Source organism: Drosophila serrata, unplaced genomic scaffold (assembly GCF_035046125.1).
Source record: "Drosophila serrata isolate PLE 108 unplaced genomic scaffold, ASM3504612v1 contig_241, whole genome shotgun sequence".
NCBI lineage: Eukaryota > Metazoa > Arthropoda > Insecta > Diptera > Drosophilidae > Drosophila > Drosophila serrata.
This window is the reverse complement of record NW_028257139.1, coordinates 881374-906531: the sequence shown is the minus strand read 5'-3', so window position 1 is coordinate 906531 and position 25158 is coordinate 881374. Positions and strand designations below refer to the sequence as shown.

The window sequence follows — 25158 nt, the reverse complement described above, 5'->3', positions numbered from 1 at the left end:
GTTTTCGATCGTCGGTTCTCCTCCCAGTTCATTTGCTTGGTGGAGGATTTGTCCCTGTTGAAGACGGCATTGCTGGTGCCTTCTTGCAAGTTTCCTCCAACATGGAGGAGCAGTAGTCGGCGGCGGCAAACAGCGAGGACATGTCTAAAGAAAATTCAAGAAAATTGTATTAAAAGAAAGTTTCTCGGAAAAGAAAGCTAATCCTACCGTTACTTTGTTTCAGTGTCTTGGCAAAGCTGCGACCATTGAATCTTCGCCATCGTCGACGTCTTCATCGTCCTCCTCCCCTAAATCATCATCTCCCCAGTCCTCGTCTATGTCCTCCATATCATCCTCATCCTTGTCCGTTGTTTGCAGACCGCTCTGCACAAGGGTACGGCCAAGGATCGGGCCAATGCCGGCGCCTTGCTGGTCACGAGCAATCCTCTGGGCAACCTGGAAGCGCTCACCACTCTTATCGGCTTCTGTAAGCTCTCCAACAAGGCCAGCAACTATGTGATCACTGTGCTCACGGATTTATGGCAGGAAGTGCTGCTGCCGCCGAATAGGAAGCTCCTAGCCGTGCATACTCGTGGCGCTGATTGGAAAAAACTGAAAAAGGACGACAAGCTGCGGAATGAGCAGAAGCGAAGGGTCTACGCCTATAGATACTTCGAGGGAGAGCTAAAGGATCAGTACCATGAGTTCTTGAAGAATGTTATGCAGGGCCTGCAGACGGGCCAAGAGCACAACAAGAACTCGTCCATTGTGGCTGCATCAAAGCTGCTGGCCTACGCGCAGGAGAAGGAGCAGCTGCTGCTGACCATGCTGGTGAACAAACTGGGTGATCCCATCGCCAAGGTGGCCTCCAAGGCCCTGCATCACCTCAGCGAAGTGGCTCAGCGGCATCCCAATATGTGCGGCGTTATAGTTGCGGAGGCGGAGAAGCTACTCTTCCGTAACAACATATCTGAGAAGACGCAGCACTTTGCCCTGTGCTTCCTCTCGAGCATCGCACCCTCGGGCCGGCCCGAGGTCTGCACCAAGCTGGTCAACAGAAGGGTGCCGTTAACAATCGTACCATGCAGGCCATTCTGCGGTGCCTGCAAAAGGCCATTGTGGAGGCTCAGCCGGCAAAGGACAGCAACGGAGAGCTGCTCAACAAGGAGATGCAGGACACCATCTACCGACTGGTCCACTTGGCCGACATCCGAGTGAGTGTTCAAACGCTGGGCCTATTGCTGCAACTGGTGACAGTCAAGACTGAGAAATCGGATCGGTTTTACAATGTACTGTATGTGAAGCTGCTCGACCTAAACCTCATAAATGTCGGCAGCAAAACGGCGGCCCACTTGCTCCACATCGTCCATCGTGCCATCCATATCGACAACCACGTGGGGCGGGCTCAGGCCTTTGTGAAGCGCCTGCTTCAGTTGACACTCTACGCTCCGCCTCACATAGCCGCCGGCTGTCTGATTGTTATTCACAAGCTGCTGCGCATGCGCAAAGAGCTGGTCGGCGGCAGTGGAGCATCCGATGAGGTGGCTGCTAGTTAAAAATACATCTTGCCTGAGGATATGGATCTGCATAAGTTTAGCAGTGATGAGGAGGAGTTTTATGGGGAGATCGATTCCTGCAAGTACGATCCGTACCATCGTGTGCCTGCCTTTTCCGGAGCTGTTTATGCTCTGCGTCACGACCTTTTGCTGCTGAGACAGCATTATCATCCCACCGTGCAGGTCTTTGCCGATCGGATCCTAAACCGTAAGTTTACACATGAAATTCTTTAACCTAAATTCTAATATATCCTTTTTCTGCAGAGTCCCGCATTGATTACTATGGAGACCCGCTGAGGGACTTCGGTTTAACGCACTTCCTTGAGAGCTTCGCCTTCAAGAATCCCAAGAAACTGGACGCCAGCCAACAGACTGCGGAAGTACCACTGTGGCCCACAAGCGCTACATGGCACATGGGGCACGGGGTAAGTCTGTGCGATCGCTGACCAAATCCAATTGCACTGAGGACGAGATGTTCATCTTCAACTTCCTGGAGCACAAGCGCCGCCAGGCTGAGATTGTGGCGCGAAACAGGAAACAACTGGGCGTGAAGAAGGAGGAGCCAGCGGAAGGAGATCAGGAGAATGGCGAGGCTGGTGAGGAATACCTGAAAGAGGGCGAGGTGGACGACGGCGAAGTCGAGGCTTATTTGGATGGTTACTTCGGCAAGGAGTTCAAGGAGGGCGCCGATGCGGATGAGCAGGAGGACGAGGAGCTCAACTTTCTCGAAGAGCTGGGTGGAGAGATTCAATCAGATAAGTCTAAGAAGGACAAGAAAAATAAGAATCAGATGGCGGACAAGGATGAGGATGATATGGAGGACATAGACGAGGACTGGGGAGATGATGATTTAGGGGAGGAGGACGATGAAGACGTCGACGATGGCGAAGATTCAATGGTCGCAGCTTTGCCAAGACACTGAAACAAAGTAACGGTAGGATTAGCTTTCTTTTCCGAGAAACTTTCTTTTAATACAATTTTCTTGAATTTTCTTTAGACATGTCCTCGCTGTTTGCCGCCGCCGACTACTGCTCCTCCATGTTGGAGGAAACTTGCAAGAAGGCACCAGCAATGCCGTCTTCAACAGGGACAAATCCTCCACCAAGCAAATGAACTGGGAGGAGAACCGACGATCGAAAACGAAAACCTACAAGGGCAAGAAGCAAAGGCAGCAAGAAGGCACTATAGAAGGCGGGCTAGGGAAAACACAAGACCAGGATTAGATTTCATTGCACAGGAGAGTATAATAAATATATATATAACAAAATCAAGACTAAAGTGTTCAGTTTTAATTAATTTTAAGCACCGATCGTCGTTTGTTTATCATTTGAAATGCTTTATTTTGTAATTATTTAGAACGCGTGCTTCGATTCTGGAAAATTGGATTTACCGGAATTTAGATCCCGACTTATTCATCGATAGGGCGTGGGAAGCGGCCCTATCGATATATCGAAATATATAATTTATAATTACATACAATATATAATATATATGAATACTGAAATGCTTGGAATGTCAATTACATTCATGTTGCATGCATATTTTATGCAATTCTTAAATGGCCAATAGGAATATTTTCTGGCGGGTTATTCATCGATAGAGTGTGGGAAGCGCCCCTATCGATATGTAGCCAGTGTTTGCGAATGAGGTCGGAAAGAGAAACACTTGAATTTCTCAAAATCTGACGGTTAGATCGAATTAAGATTTAATTCGAAGTTAGAGAATATGTTTCCCTTTCTTTTGAGACACCGTGCAAGTTTGCACGGGTTCATTTAAGGGAGTTATAATTTTTTAAAAGTTAGCGTCGGAATATGGTTTGGGGCTTGGCACATGGCGTTAGGGTCATTACGAAACCAGTGTTTGCGAATGAGGTCGGAAAGAGAAACACTTGAATTTCTTAAAATCTGACGGTTAGATCGAATTAAGATTTAATTCGAAGTTAGAGAATATGTTTCCCTTTCTTTTGAGACACCGTGCAAGTTTGCACGCGTTCATTTAAGGGAGTTATAATTTTTTAAAAGTTAGCGTCGGAATATGGTTTGGGGCTTGGCACATGGCGTTAGGGTCATTACAAAACCAGTGTTTGTGAATGAGGTCGGAAAGAGAAACACTTGAATTTCTCAAAATCTGACGGTTAGATCGAATTAAGATTTAATTCGAAGTTAGAGAATATGTTTCCCTTTCTTTTGAGACACCGTGCAAGTTTGCACGCGTTCATTTAAGGGAGTTATAATTTTTTAAAAGTTAGCGTCGGAATATGGTTTGGGGCTTGGCACATGGCGTTAGGGTCATTACGAAACCAGTGTTTGTGAATGAGGTCGGAAAGAGAAACACTTGAATTTCTCAAAATCTGACGGTTAGATCGAATTAAGATTTAATTCGAAATTAGAGATTATTTTTCCCTATCTATTGAGATACCGTGCAAGTTTGCACGCGTTCATTTAAGAGAGTAAGATTTTTGTAAAAGTTAGCGTCGATTTTGGTGTGCCGTGGTATATACTAAAATAATCTAAAAATAACAAAATAGATACATTTTCGTTAATTTAGATGAAAATCACACTAAATTGTTTTGAATGGCTCTTCTATTTATTGTCAGTCACTTTTCTTAATATTTTATGCAACAAATTGCTATTTTCATTTAATTTAGTATTTTTCTTAACATGGTTCTATGGTCTGGTTCAGCGAGTGGTTCTCTGCTGGTTCCCATCTGGTTCCATTTTCATAGTTCGCGCCTTGGATATCAGCCCAAATACACCACCCACTGTAATTCGATTTTCTCGAAATCTGACGGTTAAAAACAATTGAAATTTTCACCAAATATTCCTTAATCTTCCCGTAGTAAGCCTATATATCGTGCATATGCGCACGCGTTCGTAAATCGAAGTTATATGCCTTACTATTTTTGATGCCCTATTTTGTATGGAGCCGACCCCGAGGTTGGACCACTGTAATGCAATTTGCTCAAAAACTGACGGTTTGAAAAAATTGAAACTTGGTACGCTAAAAGTACAATAAATGTCCTTTATTCTGGCGTATCGGGTATTGCTGCACGCGTTCGATTAGCCGAGATATTAAGAAATCCGTGAAATTACGATTTTTCACATGCTTTTTTTTAATATATCCAACTGTCGAATACTTTCGAACCCAGTATAAAACAATAGTAAATTCATTTTTTAGCATTCAGAAACTTTATTTTATTCAAATTAGTGCCTTGATTACGAAATAAATTAAAAATTAAACAACCGCTCAGTGTTCCATTTTCCCACCGTTCCATTTCGACGCTAACTCATCGACGCTAATTTGACGGACATTAATTTTCAGCTGTTTTTGTGTTAACGGATAATCGATAAGCATGTGGCAACCGATAAACACACTCGATTTCGAGACTAGTCGGAGTCACTCGATTGCAGTAGTCGATTTTTTTCGTGTGTTATTTTTAAAATTAATTCCGGTTTTATTTATGTTCAGTTATTATTATTACATATTATTAAATTCCAATGCTTAATATTTGGGTTTTAAAGAAAATTTGAGTTTATAATTGCCTCAGTTTTGTTGAACAGACGTTTTTGAACGTTGAAATTATTTTACAACTGTAAGAATGCAAAAAATTGCTTCACGAAACATTGTATAAATAAATTTTTTTTTTAAAGAATTTAAGATCTTGTTGTGCCACAAAGTAGCAAATATATATATATATATATATATATATATATATATATATATATATATATATTATTATATATTACTTTGATTACTTTCTATAGAATTTGCTTAAACAAATTGTTGATAACATAAAAGATATCTATAATAAAATGGATAGATCTAAGAGTATGAGTATAAGTTATATACTCTTTAGTTGTATATAGTAAAAAAAAAAATATCATTATTTTAAACTTAATTTCAATATCTTTAAATAGGTTATACTCATTTTTTTCCTTATTTCTCATGTACACATATGTACCTGTTTCAAAAATCTCAAACTGTGCAATATGTGAAATATTTAAATCTGAATGCGGATTTTATGCGATTAATGCATATATCTAGTGCAGAATATATTAATTTAAGCAACATATGCAAATAACAACAATTATAACTAAATCTCATTAAAAGATAAAATGGCATGAACTATGCTTATCACTATGCACCTTATACATCATCCAACCCGGTATCAGAAAAAGAAACTCAAATCAATCAAAACACATGACTTCTCAGATAAAACAACAACGTGTATTGGGCAAAACACAAAAACAGGAATAATACAATCCCAAATTGGGATGAAGGGGAGACAAACTCTTCTATTCTCGCTAGTTTTATATGGAACAACAACGCATTTTCACTTTAATGTATGGAATAATAATACAGCAGTGTTTCAGTAAAGTAACCACTATTATTACGGGGCTAAATTATGCATGGACATCGAATTTGGAGGGCACACTCTCGACGCCACTGCCTCTCTACTTGTGATTGTAATTCTTGTGGACCTCGGGCGAGATGTTGTACACGTACTGCAGGATCTCCTGGATCACGGGTTCCTTGCGGGTCTGGATGGCCCGCTCCATGTCTGCCAGCTTCACGCGGGTGTCCGCATCGATCTTGGCTGCCACCCCCTCGCGGCTTCCCATGTGCTGCAGGGGATTAGACATAAAAGTTAGCTCACAAGTTACACACATATTAAGCGGCTGTTGGAACTCACCTTGGCCTCGAATTCCTTGAAGGCGCGCTCACGCTCCTGACGGAACTTCTCGATCTCCTCGGTGGCCTCATCCTTGGCCTGCTTCAATCTCCTTGCCTTGCCTGCGGGAGCACCCCGGAAAAAGAAAAGGAGAAAAATCAGTACAACTCTGGAGCCCCTACAATATGTACTCTTTTCCACCACATCATGTGACCCAACACACAACGGTCATTTGAGGGGGGTGTGGTGAGGTGCAAAAACAGTTGGTATTCTGCTTCGCCCATATATTCCAATTGGAGTGATAATATTTTCTGGTTACTTACGTTTACGGGCCTCGGCGACCTTCTCGGCGGCCTTCTTCTCAGCAGCGAGCAACTGCTGGATTCCCTGCGTTTGGCTGGCCATTATTGTCTAACTTTTACTTCCCGTGGTGTACAGTGCAAGTCGAAAAAAGCAAGTGACGACGAATTAATTCCAGCTACGAACTGTGAAAATTGTCATATGACGAGGCACACACACGCAAACTCACCACGGATCTTTGTTGGTGTGCGTTCCAATGCTGGCACACAAGCTTCTTTCTAGCTAGATGTAGCATAATTAAAAATGTCACATCTTAATTTGCTAAATTAAGCTTATTATAAAATGTATTTAGCATTTATAAAGAATTATTTTGTTAAAAACATGTATTTTCGTCGCCAATTAAATATTTCATACGATAATAATGTCTCACAGCATCAAAACATAAAATAAGTTTTTGCAGCCTTTGAATGTCCTATTTCCATTAAAGGTGTATTGTGCAATGAAACGTTGATACTTTATATATTAGTTTGCAAATTCCTCATATTAATAAATGAATCTATTATAATAATAATGAACTATAATAATAAATGAATATTTAGCCGTATAGGAAATGACCCAAAAGTCACCGGTTAATTTTCAACCAAAACATAGTCGCATTAAATGGATATTTATTTTTTGTTTTTATATATAATTTTTAAACTATTCTTATTCTTCTTTTTTAGTTCAAACATTCCAAAACGTTAAATTCATACGAACTTGGTTTCGCTAAATGACTGCAAATATTGAATATAGATGCTTTGTACAAAGTCTGCAGTTTTTGTGAATTTTATGTAAAATTATAGTATATTTTAATTAACTTTGTTCGATTAGTCCAGAGAAGTGATATAATAAACACTATTGATATTCTAGAACATTTTTGTAATTTATATTATATAATTAATACATCTGTTATATATGACAAATACATGGGTTTAACTGGGACATTCAAATTAAATACTTAATTTGACATCTGCAATTGGTAGTTGTTTTAAAATGAAAAACATATCGTTTTTTTTTTTTAAACGATAGTTCCTTTACAAGTGTAGTAAAATGTATACTTTTTATAGTGAGTTCTGTAAGTCTGATGGTTTCTTATCATGTCAATAAAAAAGTTGATGTGGCTTTAGAAAGCTGTGCAAATGGTTATTAGAAGAACTATGTATTTTAAATGTATAGTAAAATTCATAGTTAAATAAATAATAATGGAAATGCGGAAAGGTTACTAAGCTTAAAACTCACCACGGTGCAAAAAATAGTTAGATTCTTGAAAAAGTAGTTAGCTTGTTACTCAGTATATTTTTGGTATATTTGACTAATTCTATTTTTGAGCAGGCCAGTATTATTTATTAATGATTTTGCGGTCACACTGGGCGACGCACATTACAAACATTATTCAGGTTTTTGTAGGGAAAAATATATAGAATTACTCCAAATTTAGCTGTGCAAAGTATTTAGAGAGCCCACCGAAGATGTCCTTCTCGTTTCAACCCACAAACTCCGGGATAGGTGGCGCCGCAGCTGCACCCGGTGCTCTTGGTTTTGGCGCGCGTCCGGCGACAACGACGGCTCCTCCTCCAGCCTTCGGAACAGCCACTGCCACCACAGCGTTTGGCGCAGCACCGGCAGCTACACCGGCTTTTGGAGCGGCAACAGCAGCCACTCCAGCCTTCGGAGCAGCTCCGGCTGCGACTCCTGCGTTTGGAGCAGCCCCAGCAGCCACGCCTGCCTTTGGAGCGGCACCGACAGCCACTCCGGCTTTTGGGGCAGCAACAGGTACCACTAGCGCCTTCGGAGCAGCTCCTGCTGCCACCACGGGCTTCGGTGCAGCGGCCACGCAAGCGCCTACCTTTGGAGTCGCTGCACCTGCTGTAGGCACCGTTGCACCCACGTTCTCCTTCGCAACGCCGGCAACTACTGCACCCACTACGGCTCCGCCGGCTTTTGGATTTGGGACAACTACCACAACTGCTGCCGCTGGTATTGGAACCTTTGCCTTTGCCAAGCCCCAAGCCACAACGGCAGCCAGTCTGAACTTCAACACCACCACGACGACGGCAACAGCGCAGCCCTTCAATACAGGATTAAAATTGGGAACGACCACCGCCACGACGTCGCTGGGAGGCGGCGGAATCTTTGGAAAGCCCGCCGGGCAGGCAACTGCCGCTGCACCCTCAACATTTGTGGGACTAGGCGGCATTGATGTAAGTGCAACGCAGCCCAAGTTGGGCGATAATAAACAGGATGGCATCAAGGTGAGGGTGATATTAAACAGCTTGTAGATTCCCAAATAATATGCAGACATTCCTTTTAGATCAGGGAGACCCAAGTGCCCGACGAGATTGTGAAAACCGTGGATGCCCTGAAGGTATACATTAAGCAGCAGAAGACAACCTCCTCGGATATTAGCCGGACTTCCACCTCCAAGTTCAGCAACGTTAGCCACGAAATCAACAACTTGAAGTGGGCTCTGCGGGATATGTCCAATTCGGTGGAGACCAACAATCAGCAGATTCGGCTGTTGCGCCAGGAAACATCCAAGGCCATTCAGTCGCTGGAGATGGCCCAGCGTACGCAGGACACGCCCGCTGGTCTTCAGTTCGAGCACAGTGCTCCGTTCCAGTACTTCCAGTGCCTCGTGGCAAAATACGAACAGGATTTGATAGCGTTGCGCCAGAAGATTGCTCATACCGAGAGCCTCATGCACGCCCTCTCCAACCCCCAGAGCATTTCTCCAACGGATATGATGCGCTGCTTCCGCCAGTTAAGCGAAAGCTTCATGTCACTGGCTGGACGTCTGCAGGAAGTGCACCAGCGTGTGGAGGAACAGAAGGAACACTACCTTAACTTGCGTCGCTACCGATTGAGGGACGCCACAAATGTCTTTGAACGGATCGACAACCCTCCTCTGCCATCGGTGGAGCCCCAGAGGATTAGCAGCGGCCCGACGCCCTTCTCCAATATCACGGCCATCAGCAGCCTGAATAAATCTTATACGTCAGCGGCGGCGGCAAATTCCGCCAGCAATGCGGCAGCCAAGTAAGATTGAATTGTTAGCATGTTTCAAATAAATCGTTATGTACCAGAGAGAGAGACTGTCTCCGGCTCGGCCTTTTAAGTATATAGCATAGAATATATTTCAGTTGCAACAATATTCACTTCTTGACCACCTGTATGACATCCTCGTCGGCCATTACATGGGCGATTCCGACGCGCTGTGGCGAGTACTTTGTGGAGGTGCCCCACACCAGGGCGTACTTAAACTGGGCAGCCAGTGTACGATGAATGGCATGGCACACGTGCTCCACACTGACACCCTGTGGGAAGAGAAGAAAGTTAGGACAGGAGTCCATCAAACATGCAGGAATATAAACACAACTTGCCTTCCTAAGAATCAGACCATCGTCAAAGTCTGGCGGTGCTCCGGGCTTCTTTGTGTATACCCTAATTAGCTGCAGCGCCTCCCAGAGGGCCTCCAGCATGTAGTCCAGATTAAGCTTCATGTTGCAACTGACGACAATTGAGTTGGGCTGACGCGCCAGGCGGTCCACCTCCTCAATGGAGATCTGATCGATCTTGTTGTAAACATACAAACAGGGCAGATACACACGATTCGCGGTGACGACATCGATGAACTCGTCCTCGGTGCAGTCCTCGCGGAAGAGAACCTCGGCATTAAAGATTTTGAAGGAGTGCAGGATGGTCTGGACCATTTTCTCGTTACACCGCGATAGCGAACAGGTGGCATTGAAACTCAGGCCACCGCCCTTCTTCTGCTTGAAGTAGATGTTGGGCTTGCGCTTGTTTAACCGAATGCCCACGGACTCCAGCTCGCGTTCGAGCAGCTCCCGATGGACATTTGGCTTGGTAGCATCCAGCATCATGAGCACCAAATCGGCAGTGCGGGCCACAGCGATAACCTGGCGACCACGCCCCTTGCCCTGGGCAGCACCCTCGATGATACCCGGCAGATCCAGCAGCTGTATATTGGCACCTTGGTACTCGATCACACCCGGAATGCAGGTCAAGGTGGTGAACTCATAGTTCGCTATGGATTTCCACAAATGGAAAAGGGAATTAGGGGATCTTGAGGGGTGTGGCTCTCTGGCTACTGCTTACCCGCCTCCGATTCCGTCTTTGTCAGGGTGGACAGCATTGTGGACTTGCCCACCGAGGGAAAACCGATCAGCGCCACCCGCGCATCGCCGCTCTTCAGCACATCGAATCCCTCACCCTTCTCGCCCTTTTTCGATGGTTCCAGCAACTGGGAGCGGTACTTGGCCAACTTCGCCTTCAGCAGACCCAAATGGTACTCGGTGGCTGGGAAAGAGGAGTAAACACACTCGGATTTAGAGACGCTGAGCAATTCCTAACCTAAATTCCGATGGCCAGCGCGGCGGATTTCGAAGGTGGCCTCTCTCATCCGCCTTTTTTGCCGGTTAATTACACAAAACTCACGCTAACCTTTGTTCTTCTGGGTTCGCGCAATTTCGCGCTCGATCTCGGCTATCTTTTCCAGGATTCCCATTCTGCTGGTGCTGTGATTAAAGGCCGGGCATGTGAAAATAAAAAAACACCAAGTTTTGCTTTTATTATTGAGCAGCGGGCCCCAGGGATGTAAAGCTTTGTGCGTCTCTGAGAGTTTTAGCTTCCAGCCCTGAACAGCTGATAGTTCCAAGTGTCAAGATAACGTTCCTAGTTGGACTTTCTATTTCCAATTTGAATTTGTCGTGTTTAAGAAATTTTAGTAATTCCGTCTTGGAAATTATTAATATAATTATAATATATTATTATTTGAATTATTCAATTTAAATTTCATTAAATTTGTTTATATGTATTTACATGGAAAAAAGAGTTTAAGACGAAGTTGGTCAATAAAGTGGAAAACATTTAGTCTTTTATATTTTACTTTTTTATGATTTATTATTATAAAATATTTTCAATAACATAAAATCATTTTATATATTTTTGTTGTTTTTATTTTGTTTTATTAATTTTTGTTTATTGTTACATTTAGAACAATCGTAGCCAGTATTGGTAACCAATTATTAAAAAATATAAATTTAAGAATGACAATCATTGCTATTTACTTTATAAATAAACAAATAAATAAATAAATAAATTAACGGAATTAAATAAATGAATTGGTATAGTTTTCCTGGTTATCCAGACGTATAACATTGAACATATTTTTGGGATCGATCACTATTACTACCACTTTCACTATGATGTAAACAGTAAGGAGGCCTCAGACTGACTGAGGTCAGAGCGAAAGCAGTGCCTGTATTTATAGTCCCCGAGTTAAGAGAAGAGAAAAATGGAGAGCGAGAACAGATTTCTCTAGAGATAGGTAGAGAGAGACAGAGAGATAGAGACAGAGGAAACAAGCGAGAGTAAAAGAGAGTCAGAGAGAGAGAAATTTAGAGAAGAGCAATGTAGAGAAAGACTTATAGAGAGACACAGAGAAAGTGAGAGAGAGAAAGTTTTTCTCTGCCATTACAATGTTATGTTATTACAGGAACGGAAGTTAACAGCGGGACGCCATGCAAACTGAAATTTAAAATATCATTTTTTAATGGAGTGATATCATATCCGGTTTGAATTTAAAATTTGGCGGGAAACTGTCTGGTTGATAGCTGATAATAAGAAAATTTTGTTATAAAGTTATAGGTATGATTGTAAAGCCTTTAAGGAAACGAATCCCGCAGTCCAAATATTATTTAATAATAATTATTTGCTAACTAGAACCTAGATTTCCTAGATCTTCAAATCTTATAAACGGCTAACACTTTCAATTGGATTATTTTTATTTGTCAAAAGAACTCGTAAAATATACGCAAATACACGCAGGTAAATACTGTTACGATTACAAGAAACCCCACAACACGCAAATGACAATAAATTACAATAGTGACTGTTGACTTGACAGAGACATCGAGAGAAAGAGATAGCGCGGCCGGCAAGGATGAGCTTTCCAGCATTGGTGGCCAAAAGGGCCAAGTCCTCCGCTGCGAAATCCCTCCCACCGGCAGCGATTTTAGCAATTAGTTGTTGGCATAGAAGCCATGTCCCGAGTTCCCCATGAACTCCCTCCAGCGCTGCCCCTCCAGCGGATCCAGTTCCGAGCAGACCTCACCTGGTCTCAGGGTTCGACAGGTGCACGTGATCCCGATGCGGGTCACCACCAGCTGTGACTCGAACTTTGGCAGAGCCGGTTCGGCGTCCACCAGTCGCTCGCTGAGGCACTGCTTGAGGAACTGTTTGCGCAATACGCGCAGGTTATCGATGGTGTAACCTGGAAGGAAGGAAGCTTACTCAGGAGTCTCTTGAAGCCTTTAAAATATAAACTCACTTTTATATGCGCTGATTTTCTCCTCCACACAGCTAAGATCCTGTGGCGAAAAGAGCGGCGGATAGGCCTCCGACTCTCGGATGTTGAGCACAAAAGCAAAGTCCAGCGAGGAGCTGGCATTACCAAGCGCCTTGAGCAGGACGCCGGTAGATGAGATGGAAGCCAAGTACCAATCTGGTCCGTTGGGATCATCGCCTCCTGTTGTTTCCTCTCCAGCTGAAGTGGTGGCACCGGAAACACTCTCTCCCTCACGTCGTCGCCGACGTAGTGTCATCTTACTTCTTTCCTCGGCAGTACCATCGGCGGCCTGCTCTCGTGCTTCATTATCTAGCTCCAGATCCCACAGGCTAAGCGGAGACTGAGCCACCAGGGGGATCCCTGTGGTGGTACTAGACCCTGTTTGGGCAGTGGTGCTGCTATCTTTATCAAGGTCATCACTGCGAACATCACGATTCCCGGAGCTGGGATATTTGGACCTCAGGCGGATGGGTCGATCGACCTGCTCCAGCAACGGCGGGACATCATCGTTGTACACTAGATCGTATTCCTCCTGGACGCGCAGTGGATTTGTACTCTCCGGCAGGGGATCATAATCCTTCTGTAGAGTGGGATAAGATTAGTTATATATAATCGGAAGCAGGATAAGATTCTACTTACAAACTCCTTGTAGGACTCCTTGGGATATCCCCCTGCCATGCCAAAACTGGGCAGCTCATTGTCTGCTCCCTGGGGCAAGAGCTCTTGCAGCTGTTGCTCCGTCAATGCATTATGTCTGTGGTGACCCTTTGTCCTTCTGCCCACTGGCTGCTCCGTTCCAGCTCCAATGCCAGATATCGCTGTTCCGGCTGCCACCTGGCGCAGTAGTTGCTCCCGATTTCCCGCCAGTAGCTTCTTGAGAAGTTTGGGATGCTTTAGAGGGGATTTCTTACCAGCTGGCGCCGGTCGTTGTGTGCGATTCAGCTGAACCTCCAGATCATCGGTGCTAAAGAGCACAGCACCTGGGGGTTCGATGTGTCTGGCAATCCCGTAGAGCTTCAGCACCGTGGACTCGTTGTAACGCAGGCGACAAGTATCCGCTCTGGCCTGCAGGATGATGTCGCTATCCGGCACGAATTCGTAGGCATCACGAGCTTCCGGACGATTCCGGCACTGCAGCTGCCAGTGGAGGAAGAAGTCCCCGCCAAAGCTCTGGGAAATGGAGACTCCACCGAGTAGGCTATTGGCACCACCTGCATCCGTCATCATGGCATTAAGTTGGGGCAATCCCGTCCGTCCATCCAGAATTGTGGTCTGTGAATAGTAGTAAACGGGAAAGCCTGGACCCGTGTTGTACTTCACCATGAAATCCGTCACATTGTCATGGTCAAAGTGTCCCGGCACAATGGCACTGACACATTCGCTGGCCGGAAATGTGTAATTCCACATCATCGTATAGTTGGCTCCATCGAAGGCGAGGACACTGCGGTTAAAGGCTGCCACCACCACATCCGAGATGCCATCGCCATTGAGATCGGTGAGCACGGCGGGCACCATGAGGCCCGATCCCTGTTGCCGGTAGAGCGGCGTGAAATGCTTCTCACTCGTGTGAGCCATCAGGGAATGCAATCTCAGGGAGTAAATGCCACCCGGTGTATTCTGACCACCAGTGAGGATCAGCAAGAGCTCTGTGCCATCTGCCTCGGTGATGAGTTGAATTGGCACAAACATCTCCTCCCTGTAGGGCGTTGGTATGCTGCGGATAACCTTTCCAGTTTTACCAGAGATGAGCTTTATGTGACCAGCCTTGGACTCTTCCCGCTCCTCCAGATGAGCTGCTATAATTTCTGGCACTGAATCTCCATCCAGATCTCGCAGCTCGTTGATGGTGTACAAGTCCATCACAATCGGAGAGTTGGTCTCCACCTCCAGTTCATGGAAGCGCCAGATTATGGAGCCAGTGCGTCCATTGATGGCATAGATCATCTGCGGGGTGAAAAGAAAAGATTAGCAAGAGAGGATTGAGTTGTATAGAAGGATTAAACTCACCCCAAGTCTGCCGGCAGCCACACAGTCCGTGCCACCGTCTCCATCTACATCCGCGCTGCAGTGGAGCGAGAAGACATTAGCCACACTCCATGACTGCCACAAGATGGAACCATCGCGTCCATTCAAGGCCACCACTCCGCCCTCACAGGGCACCTCCTCGCCCTGTTGGGCAGACTGACAGCGTGGCAGGGGAATACCCTCGTAATGGATGTTATCATCCACTCCATAGCCAAAGACCACATCCCTGATCCCATCTCCATTTAGATCAGCCGCACGCAGGGGACTTTCGCTATTCATCCGCGGCAGACTGCGGCTCCATCTCTTCTGGACACTGATCTGAGTGCATGGCACAAACTCACTGCCCAGGGAACTGCCATATCCAATGCGGGCAGAGTTAGAGGACATGGCCGCCAGCTGGGCAGGATCGGTGCGCCACCAGTGACGTATACGCTGGAGCGGCAGCGGGAAGAGCGTTAACATGAGAGCTGCCAGACTGAGCACGGCACAGAGGACCGTCAAGGCAGCCAGGGCATAACAGAAGGGTTCACAGCACCGACAACACCGACGTCTCCTGTGCTGCTTCATTATGGGAGCCGATCCTGATCCTGATCCATTTCCGGGTCCGCCAGAGCTGTGCTTCCGCCGCGGAGCCATTAAGGGTCGCTTAAGACCTTGCTCTTCGCTGCGCTGTAAGATGGAGATGAGATTGAGTTATTATTACTAATTAGTTATTTACAGAACCATAAATTTGGAAATTATATATTGGAAGTAATATGTAACTCAAAAAGAGTCCTGGTAGCGTATTTCAGTGTTTATCTTCTTCTTAAAGCTTTAACTAGCTTAAAATTCTGGTGTAAACACAGCTATTAGCTAATGTTAAGCTCAGATTTTATATTTTTAAGTGTATGTATTTTTAAAGATGTTTCTGTTTTCTCAGAAAACAGCACCCTAGATCCTGCTGTGAAAACATTCCTGACTTTGAACTATGATATTATTCCAGTTTCCTTTCTTTTTGTAAAACACACACCACTTTTTGCACTTGATTTAATTATCTATTTACACACAATGTTACTCCCTAAAGATGCAGCCAGGGGTGCTCCAGTCCTTATTTTACGTCTTAACTCTCCTTTTCCTTTCCAAAACTCTCCATAAACTCACCTTGGCTGACCTCGCATCCTTGATGAACACCTCGTCCTCGACATCATCGCTGGCATCCTCATCGATGGACGAGTCCCGTATGGCAATCCTCTTTGAGGGCACATATGGTCGCAGTTTGATCATTTTCTGTCCCAATGCCGCTGTTGCGGCTTCACCACCTAGCTGCACCTGCCGGAATGCCTTAGTTTTAGCCAATCAATGGATGTGTTGCAGATCCTTTAGAGCATCCTGCGACTCCTTTCCTCCTTGCAACTCCAATTGCAACGATGCGCGTCCGGCGATTGTAGAAAAATCAATAACGACGTCACGGTTTCACGCTCAGCTGTTTTCCGATTTCGGAGCATGCGCTCTGGAAGGGATTGTGGTGCCACCACCCAAACCACCACCCAGGGAAGCAGCCGCCACGTGTTGGCCAGCGGCTACAGGTTTGTTTGTCAACAATGTGGCGTCCCACCTGGGCAGCAGCCCACTCTTTGGCTCTCTAGCTCTCTTTTTGCCACCCTGTGGCTGGGGTTTCTCTCTCCGGGGCATCTGTTGCTGGACAGAACCACCACCACCACCTTGCCTTTTCCCTTGCCATTCCTAATCCCACCCAGCTCCACCCTGGAGCAACTCTCCCGATTAGCTTCGCTCCCCCCCAGCAGCGGTTCAATGTCCTCGCTTTGAGAATTTCATGAATGAAGTAGGCGGGGCCGTGGAGTTGGGCATGTGGCATGTGGCATATGGGGATGTGGCAGGTTGGGGGACATGGCGGGCTTCATTCACCAAACTTCCGCATGCTGAGAATATGGGTCACATATTCTGTGTGCCGCAGTATGTGGTTTTTGCCCGCTCGCTGGAGTTAGCGATTAATATTTAATGAGATTTTGTCTGCCTTTCAACAGCAGGAAATGATACGGAAAAGATATGTCGGGACGATATTTTAACAATCGATTAAGGTTAGTATTAGTATTATTTTTATTTGGGTATTAAAAGTATTATAGATTTTTTATATATTATTATTTATTTATTTGATTTGAGATTAAGCTGCAGGATAAATATCAGCATAGTTTTATATATTATTTGAGGTTGCCTTTTAAATCAATTTCTGGCTCAGGGTTTGATTTTTAACTTTAACTATGACTGTAATTATATTTGCACTTAAACTTGTGTTTAATATACAATATTTTCTACAAAATTATAGCTTTAAAAAATGTAATGAGAGCCTTAAAATAGTTTCAAAACTTTATATTAATCTTTAATTATTGTCATCTGATTTAAGACATATAAAATCGAGATTCTACTACTAAGACAGAGCAGCAAGTTTCAAACTTTTCAAGGAGTCTTATCAGTACTTATTTTATTACCAATTATATACACAATTTTAGTTTGGTAATAAAAAGGTTATTTGCTATAACAATTTACTAACAAAATACACTAATTTTAAAAGAAACCCTACTTAAAATCTAATTAATATGAACACATTACCTCTATGAAAACAATAAAAGCTTCGTCGGGATCCAATTCCTTGTTTATTATCACAAAACTGACTCTCATCTTTAAGGATCCTCGCTTTATATATCTCTCCATCGTGTACTAAATATATTCGGTGACCTTGTCGCTGCTTTATTTATCACCTTGCAATCCAAGAAAATGTATGTAGTTTCGCTTTCTGTATCTTCTTATTTTTTTCCCTCAAAATGTATTTCACATAATTTTCTATGACGTAGCCGTACACGCTTGTCAAAAGCCAAACACAAGCTAAAAAGCTGCCCTGTTCGTTCGTTTTTTTTTTCACCCAAAAATACAAAAAATAAAAAATAAAAGTATTCAAATTGCAAGTGCGGCAAAAACCTTTTGCGAATTTGCTTTAGCCACAAACCATACCCGATGATGATGCTGTTGCTGCCCTCAGCAGAAACTTAAGAGCACCACTTAGAGAGGAGCAGTGGGTGGCGGTGGGAGGGACAGGAGCACTCAGGAGCACAGGTCCAAGCTCGACTGCATTCGAATAAACTATAGAAAAATCAGCGGCTTTTTATAGCTGCCCCATCAATAGATGCAACGGGGGGCAGAGAGAGAGAAAGGGGGAGAGAGGTTGGTGGCAACTTAAGTGTGCTATTATCGCATCAGAGATAATTTAATAACGACGACTAGTCGTCGTCGTCCTTCTTCTTCATCTCGCTGCCTCGGAGGCCAGAAAAGGATGTGTTGTGAATCCTGTCGAGAGTGTTGCGGCAAGGCGTTGAGTAGTAGTGCTTGGTAGGGTCTATTTGGAAAGGGGTTCGAATAGAATAGAGTAGTCACCTTCTACTTCTGCACACATGTGAGGCGGTGAGGTGTCAGCTGCCTGAAGGTCACCAGGAAACTCGTGAGAGGAAACTACATTTTTAAGTCATTATAATTGTTTTCAGAGGCTGTAGAGGGTTTTCTACGAGTATTTTTGGTTTTAAGATATATTTGTACTTGAAAAGAAGATTATTTCAAAATATTTTAATTAATTAAAACAAGTAATTTAACTATGATATGCTATCAAGGTACTTAATATTTTGCAAAGAATAGAGGATATTTTTCACGCAAGTCTCTTAATTTGTTGATTCCGTCCTCTTGATGCCAGAGAATGAAGGGATTTTTTAATGAGTATTTTCGGTTTTAAGAGAACATTTTATATTGAAAATACTTTTAAAAAGTTTTTGTTATGATTTTATGTGTATTTGTTAAATTTAAATTTAATTTAAAAGTATAAAAACTAAAATATATATTTTTCAATCAAGCTTCTTTATTTTGTAGTGCTTATTTTATAGAGTTTAGGGTTCTTTTTACAAGTATTTAACAATTTGGAAAGTATTTTACATAGCAAAAAAAATATTTTAAAATATTTATAGAGTTAATTATAAAGTATGTATATTCAGGTGATTTCAGTATACACTGGAAGTGTCAGAAAAAAAGCCTTCATATCTATTTGTGCAAGTATTTCATTTTTTAGAAAGAGTTTACATATCAAATATAGTTTTACATTTTTTTCCTAATCAGTTTTACTCTGAATTAATTATAAAATAATGTTTATTACGGTATTTCAAAGAATAAAAAATATTTCACCAAAGAAGAAACGGATTTTAATCTATAAAACTAAGAATAGATAATAACCCTTAGTAGAAGAATTCCTTTTCCTCCTAAATTCTTACTATATTGCCTTAGCTGAAAGCCAAATAGTTTTTAAGTTCCACAATGATTTCGCCAAATCTTTAACTGTATTTATTATTTTAAGAATATAAAGCGCTCCAATGAAAATATAAACTATATAAATTTTATTTACTAAAAATTCATCTTTGAAGCCATTGGAATATATTAAAAATAAAGGTATTTTGATTAAAGCTAAGAAAAAGTGCCCCTAAGTAACCTGTGGTTATTTAATACATCTAATATAAATATAATATGGTAAAACAATGTATTTGGTAATTACCATATGTTATTTCTAGAATAAACTAAATTATTTTACGTTTCATTTGTATTTCGCAGCTTTTATTTATCCCCTTCTGACCCCCACTTATACCAAGTGCTTTTGTCATCTCATTTAACTTGATTTTCCATGCAATTTTCCTCTGTCATTTGTATTGTATTTGCACTTCTATTTGTGCATTCCGAGTTGACTTCAGTGGGGGGGATTAAGGGATTATCCTGGCACTGCATTCATTAGCTGGAGTTCCTTTCATGTTCGGACGCCATTGAATGCGACAAATGCCACTCCTGGGCATTGCCACTTGCCAACTTGCGGAGAGCTTGTTAGGGAAGGACAACTAACAAGCAAATTGATTGAAAAATGCTCAAAACTGAGGGAAATCCCTGTTCAAGTCCAAGTCTGAACAATGCAGCACAAAAAATAAAATCCGTAAACTTGGCCAAGCAAGGAGCATTTCCCTCCCTCCACCAACGAATTAAACAAGTTGCCGTCGAATCGATAGACATATGTCTCTCATCATTTGAAGGTCCTGCACCCCACATCCGGGGGGCAGATACATATGACAACAATGTCGATGACGACAGAGCCGAGCTCAGATTATGTGGCAAACGGAGGCAATGCCAAAGCACTCGAAGAAATTATGTTAAGTGACGACTCGGGCAAGACAAACACACAGGCGGCTCACGGCACTGGGGAAAAGGATATTTGCCTGTCCTATATATAGGATATATGCACAAACATTTGCAGCCGATAGTTCCTTGTTCCCGCCACATTAAAGTCTGCAGTTCTGGCGGCTTTCACTTTCACCAACGCTCTATCGTTCGGAAAGGGACTCTCGTCCTTCCCCAACATGCATCCTGCATCCTTCGTTGGTGAACTTTCGCTTCGTGCCTGGCAACGTTTTAAATTCAAATCTGTTCGCCACCAACTGTCAGTTGTCAGCGAAAGTTCGAACGGCCAAGACGTTCAAAACGGAAAGAAATCTTAGAATAAAATCCTGTCTGCTCTTTAATGAAAATTATTGAAAAAATATTTATCAAAGCCTCAAACACTTTTCCACATATAAATAAAGTTTTCAAAATATATTTTACATAACGCAAGAGATCTTGAAAAACGCTGTATTCTTCAAAAATGCCATCAAGTGCGTCGAGCTGATGGTTATGTAATCTCGGTGAAGATTCCAGAAATCCATCAGAAAATAGTGCAGTAATATCGAAAATAAAACGTAATCGTGTTAACCAGCAGAGTGAAGTTAATTCTCAATTCATCAGTTAACTGTGTAAGAATTTATAAATATTCATTGAATATAAATTGATATATCTTTTATAAATTGATGGATTAAAAAAAAAATTAATTTGAGTACGAAATTGATAAAAACTAGAATATGATTTTATAACAGTTTACTAATGTGACTTCAGTAAACCATTTTATTTTAAAGAAATTAATATTTTTAACAAGATCTGAAGTTAAGTTTGAAGACTTAAATAATTTAAAAACCATTTTATTTCTAATAAATGAAATTGTGCACCAATTTGTGACAAAGTTTATTACCTTTAATAATTTAGAAGTGTTTCATTGAGATACTAAGAAATCTATAAAAATTAAGGAACAAAATCATTGAATATAAATAAAAAACACATATACACTATGTTTTGATAAAGCACTATTAAAAAGTTTTATGCAACCCAAGATATTATTATAATTAATAAAACATTTTAGATCGTATGCAATACGATATTCTTGATCAGCATCGATTGTTAATATTTATTGTAGTAGTATGATATAAACTTCTTCTTAAGGCTTTTATGTAAACGATCGTAGAAAAAGTGGGATTTTTAATATAAAAAATCAATAAAAATTAATAGCTCAAGAAATTATTAATAAAATCGACGAATTGCTCCTATTTTGGAGTTAAATTAGCAGCAATCAATCTAAACTAATAAATTTGGCTAAAGTGATGTGATATTATGCATAAATGTTTTATGTTTATTTATATGTTTTAAATGTTTCCTTTCGCGTAACAAATTAACTAACATTTTTGCCCACAAGTTAAATTCATAATTTTTTCAGAATTATACAATTTTCAATCTCAAAAAATATGCTTCAAAAGCAAAAATCAATACAAAAATCATTATTTATTGATAAGAGATCAGTATTTAGTAAAATATCAGAGAAATCCTTGATGTTTTATATCCCGAGTCACCCAAGTTAATATTGCTTATATTTTGTTCTTAACAATTATAAATGATTTTTCAAAACCTTAATTATTTAATCAACAATTAATCAATGACGTCCATAAATGTTTTCCAAAATTTAAATATATTGATTCTTTAAGTTGGCCCAATTTGCAAAAAACCAGAAGGGGGGACCTATATAGACTTCTGCCTCGCCAAGTAGCGTGGCAATTGTCCTTGTCTAATGGGGGCTCTGCAGCATTGGCAGGATTCTTTCTATGCCCGCTTTCTTCCTTTCTCCACGCTCGCCATCTGAGCAGAGAGGAGAGCGACGAGCGACGAGGGGCGTGGCACAGGCATCCTCGCATCCTCGCGAGCGCATAGAAAGGCGCATGGGCCACTTAAGGCACGGCTCTCCATGCCACCAGGAGGCACCACCACCTCCCACCCACCTCCTCCTAGCCGCCCCTCGAGTGGCTTTAATTGTGAATTAAGACGGTATTGTGCGGCAAGAGACTGGGACGGCGACAGGTATCGCTGCCAGGGTTGCCAAACCCCCGGTCGTTTGAGACATCTGTCAATGCCGAGGCTACTCTATTGTCGAGGGCCACTGTCCCTTTGTCTCGGTTTGATTCTCCACCCTTCTTCCCCTTCATTTTATTTACTTTGTTAAGCGGCATAATTGTTGCTATTTTCGTGCCAATCGCTCTCGATGCATTGTCAATGCCAGGGGGAATCTTCAAGTGCCTTTGATCCTGCCCACCTGATGTCCAAGGTCAAGGGTGAGACCTGGAAATCGTTTCAATTTGTTTTCCAAGTCGGTGTCACCTTCATTTTGCAGGAAGAACCCTGAAACAGGGGAAGATATTATGAATAATAGTCATTGAAAACAAGTGTTTAGGACGAATTTCTGTTACCTGATAGTTATTGATTTAAATAGCTTAATATAAATATCCTTGATTAAATCTTATTGAAGGGTATATCCTGTGACAGTTTTGTTGAGAAATTACTATAAGGACTTTGTTTTAAGCTGGGTTTTGTAATAAAAAGGACTTTAACGGGTAAGCAATGAGTTCAATAATATTAAACTAATATTATTATATGGTATCTCCAAGCTTAAATATTTTCTAAAATCTAGACTTAATTGCATTTTTTAATTAGGCTTAAATACTCTTGTAACGTTTGAGTTCCTGTTTAAAAAAATATATTAATATAAATCAAAGCAAACTTTAATTGCAACCTCATACCCTTTTCTTGGTCCTTCCTTCAGAAAGATTGCCGAAATGGTATTCCAAATAATTATCCTGGTGATCTGTACCATCTGTCTCAAGCACTATGCCAAAGGGGAGTTTCAGTGAGTAAAACAAACCTTGAAACCTTAAAACCTATACAAAAATCACAAATGAAAAATCCATATAGACAAAGTCTGGCCATTACCGATATCCTGCCCGAGGACATCAAGCGATATGATAAAATGCGACCGCCCAAGAAGGAGGGTCAGCCCACGATAGTCTACTTTCATGTTACTGTAATGGGACTGGACTCCATTGATGAGAACTCAATGACCTATGTGGCGGATGTGTTCTTTGCTCAGACCTGGAAGGATCATCGTCTACGGTTGCCGGAGAATATGACGCAGGAGTATCGATTGCTGGAAGTGGATTGGCTAAAGAATATGTGGCGCCCAGACTCCTTCTTCAAGAACGCCAAATCTGTGACTTTCCAGACCATGACCATACCCAATCATTATATGTGGTTGTACAAGGACAAGACGATCCTGTATATGGTCAAGCTGACTCTGAAGTTATCCTGCATCATGAACTTTGCCATTTATCCACATGACACGCAGGAGTGCAAGCTGCAAATGGAAAGTTGTAAGGGTTTTGAAGAATATATTAAAGATTCGTTGTAATATTTGTTATTTATATATAGTATCCCACACCACGGATGACCTGATCTTCCAATGGGATCCCACCACACCGCTGGTGGTGGACGAGAACATTGAGTTGCCGCAGGTGGCTTTAATTCGAAACGAGACCGCGGACTGCACTCAGGTGTACTCCACGGGCAACTTCACCTGTCTGGAGGTAGTCTTCACCCTCAAACGACGCTTGGTTTACTATGTTTTCAATACTTATATACCCACTTGCATGATTGTGATCATGTCCTGGGTATCCTTCTGGATCAAACCGGAAGCGGCTCCTGCTCGTGTCACCCTCGGGGTCACCTCGCTACTCACCTTATCCACGCAACATGCGAAATCACAGTCATCCCTGCCGCCGGTGTCCTATCTCAAGGCCGTGGATGCCTTCATGTCCGTTTGCACAGTATTCGTGTTTATGGCCCTCATGGAGTACTGTCTTATTAATATTGTTTTGAGTGATACGCCCATACCCAAACCGATGGCTTATCCACCCAAGCCGGTTCCTGGAGATGGCACTAAAAAGGAAGGAGAAGGTGGTGCTCCGCCAGGTGGAAGCAACACGGCTGGGAACAAGCAGGCCACCATGCTGCCTTTGGCTGATGAGAAAATTGAAAAGATTGAGAAAATCTTTGATGAGATGACCAAGAATAAGAGGGTAAAGAATGATCATCCTTATAGTTAACATATATTTTTTATAAAATATATATTTCCCCTTAGGTTGTGACCGCAACTCGTCGTGTGGTTCGTCCTCCGCTGGATGCTGATGGTCCCTGGATTCCGCGTCAGGAATCACGCATTATACTGACCCCAACTATTGCCCCTCCACCACCGCCACCGCCGCCATCGGTTCCGGATCCGGAGTTGCCCAAACCCAAGCTGACCCCTGCCCAGGAGCGGCTTAAGAGGGCCATTTACATTGATCGCTCCTCGCGGGTCCTGTTCCCGGCTCTCTTTGCCAGCCTCAATGGCATCTATTGGTGTGTGTTCTATGAGTATCTGTAAGATCGGATCGAAACCTGACCTCTGACCTGTACATACTATACTTTCGCCGGCTCTCTCTCTCTCGCTCTCTCTCTCTCTCTATCTCTCTCTGTGTGTGTCGCTCCATCCGAGTGTTAAACGTTGATTGTTCGCATATATCGATTTACTCTTAAGCTTTCACGCACAAGCTTTAAGTCAATGAATTTTAAACTTAGACAATTGTTGAACCACAAAAAAACATAATGAGATAAAAACTCAAGATGCATTATAAATTATCAATTCAATTCCTAAGATGCTTAAAATTAATCAAGCCAATCGAGCTGTAGCTGCTGTAGATTAAGTGAATTGTAATTTAATGTCTCCAACAAATGCTTTTAATTGTAAATAAATAGAGAAATCATTCAAATAAGAGCACGAGCTTTTCTTGGTTGTAAGGATGTACTAGGTCCTTGAAGGACTAAAGCTTACAGCTTTATAATAGCTTTTGGAAAAAGTTCCATCAAAGGAACACAGTCTGAATTCTGGCCATAATAGTTTCTCGAGCGTTTTGGCCAGACCATTC

At 42.4% G+C, this 25158-nt stretch overlaps 5 protein-coding genes and 1 pseudogene across 10 annotated transcripts; 3 read left to right on the top strand and 3 right to left on the bottom strand.

The window, feature by feature from the left end:
• The first annotated feature begins 303 nt into the window (after window positions 1–303).
• On the top strand, window positions 304–2806 carry LOC147643872 (nucleolar complex protein 1 pseudogene; annotated as a pseudogene).
• A 2934-nt stretch (window positions 2807–5740) lies between these two features.
• On the bottom strand, window positions 5741–6689 carry Vha13 (V-type proton ATPase subunit Vha13). Its single transcript, XM_020958057.2, has 3 exons — window positions 6531–6689; window positions 6229–6329; window positions 5741–6160 (listed from the first exon to the last, which is right to left on the bottom strand). The coding sequence occupies exons 1-3, from the start codon at window positions 6610–6612 to the stop codon at window positions 5990–5992; spliced, it is 354 nt and encodes a 117-aa protein (XP_020813716.1). The 5' UTR covers window positions 6613–6689; the 3' UTR covers window positions 5741–5989.
• Window positions 6690–7881: 1192 nt separating this feature from the next.
• Window positions 7882–9632, top strand: Nup58 (nuclear pore complex protein Nup58). The gene is made up of 2 exons (XM_020958055.2): window positions 7882–8798; window positions 8858–9632. Exons 1-2 carry the CDS (start codon window positions 8016–8018, stop codon window positions 9584–9586), a joined length of 1512 nt encoding a protein of 503 aa, XP_020813714.2. The 5' UTR covers window positions 7882–8015; the 3' UTR covers window positions 9587–9632.
• A 23-nt stretch (window positions 9633–9655) lies between these two features.
• LOC110188348 (developmentally-regulated GTP-binding protein 2) lies at window positions 9656–11259 on the bottom strand. Its single transcript, XM_020958056.2, has 4 exons — window positions 11008–11259; window positions 10663–10863; window positions 9927–10591; window positions 9656–9860 (listed from the first exon to the last, which is right to left on the bottom strand). The coding sequence occupies exons 1-4, from the start codon at window positions 11069–11071 to the stop codon at window positions 9699–9701; spliced, it is 1092 nt and encodes a 363-aa protein (XP_020813715.1). The 5' UTR covers window positions 11072–11259; the 3' UTR covers window positions 9656–9698.
• A 1073-nt stretch (window positions 11260–12332) lies between these two features.
• Window positions 12333–20199, bottom strand: LOC110188292 (uncharacterized). Of its 5 annotated transcripts, none has more exons than XM_020957992.2 (5): window positions 17546–20199; window positions 14921–15607; window positions 13553–14857; window positions 12896–13493; window positions 12333–12838 (listed from the first exon to the last, which is right to left on the bottom strand). In XM_020957992.2, the coding sequence occupies exons 1-5, from the start codon at window positions 17645–17647 to the stop codon at window positions 12588–12590; spliced, it is 2943 nt and encodes a 980-aa protein (XP_020813651.2). In that variant the 5' UTR covers window positions 17648–20199; the 3' UTR covers window positions 12333–12587. The 5 variants fall into 5 exon arrangements, with proteins under 5 accessions (XP_020813651.2, XP_020813650.2, XP_086687850.1 ...); XM_020957991.2 differs by lacking the exon at window positions 17546–20199 and adding an exon at window positions 16079–16668; XM_086831724.1 differs by lacking the exon at window positions 17546–20199 and adding an exon at window positions 15657–15895.
• Window positions 20200–20262: 63 nt separating this feature from the next.
• ort (glycine receptor ora transientless) lies at window positions 20263–25005 on the top strand. 2 transcript variants are annotated; one of them, XM_086831722.1, is made up of 5 exons: window positions 20263–20796; window positions 22966–23045; window positions 23111–23565; window positions 23624–24270; window positions 24333–25005. In XM_086831722.1, exons 2-5 carry the CDS (start codon window positions 22975–22977, stop codon window positions 24615–24617), a joined length of 1458 nt encoding a protein of 485 aa, XP_086687848.1. In that variant the 5' UTR covers window positions 20263–20796; window positions 22966–22974; the 3' UTR covers window positions 24618–25005. The 2 variants fall into 2 exon arrangements, with proteins under 2 accessions (XP_086687848.1, XP_086687847.1); XM_086831721.1 differs by having other exon boundaries at window positions 20267–20796; window positions 22962–23045.
• Window positions 25006–25158: the final 153 nt, after the last annotated feature.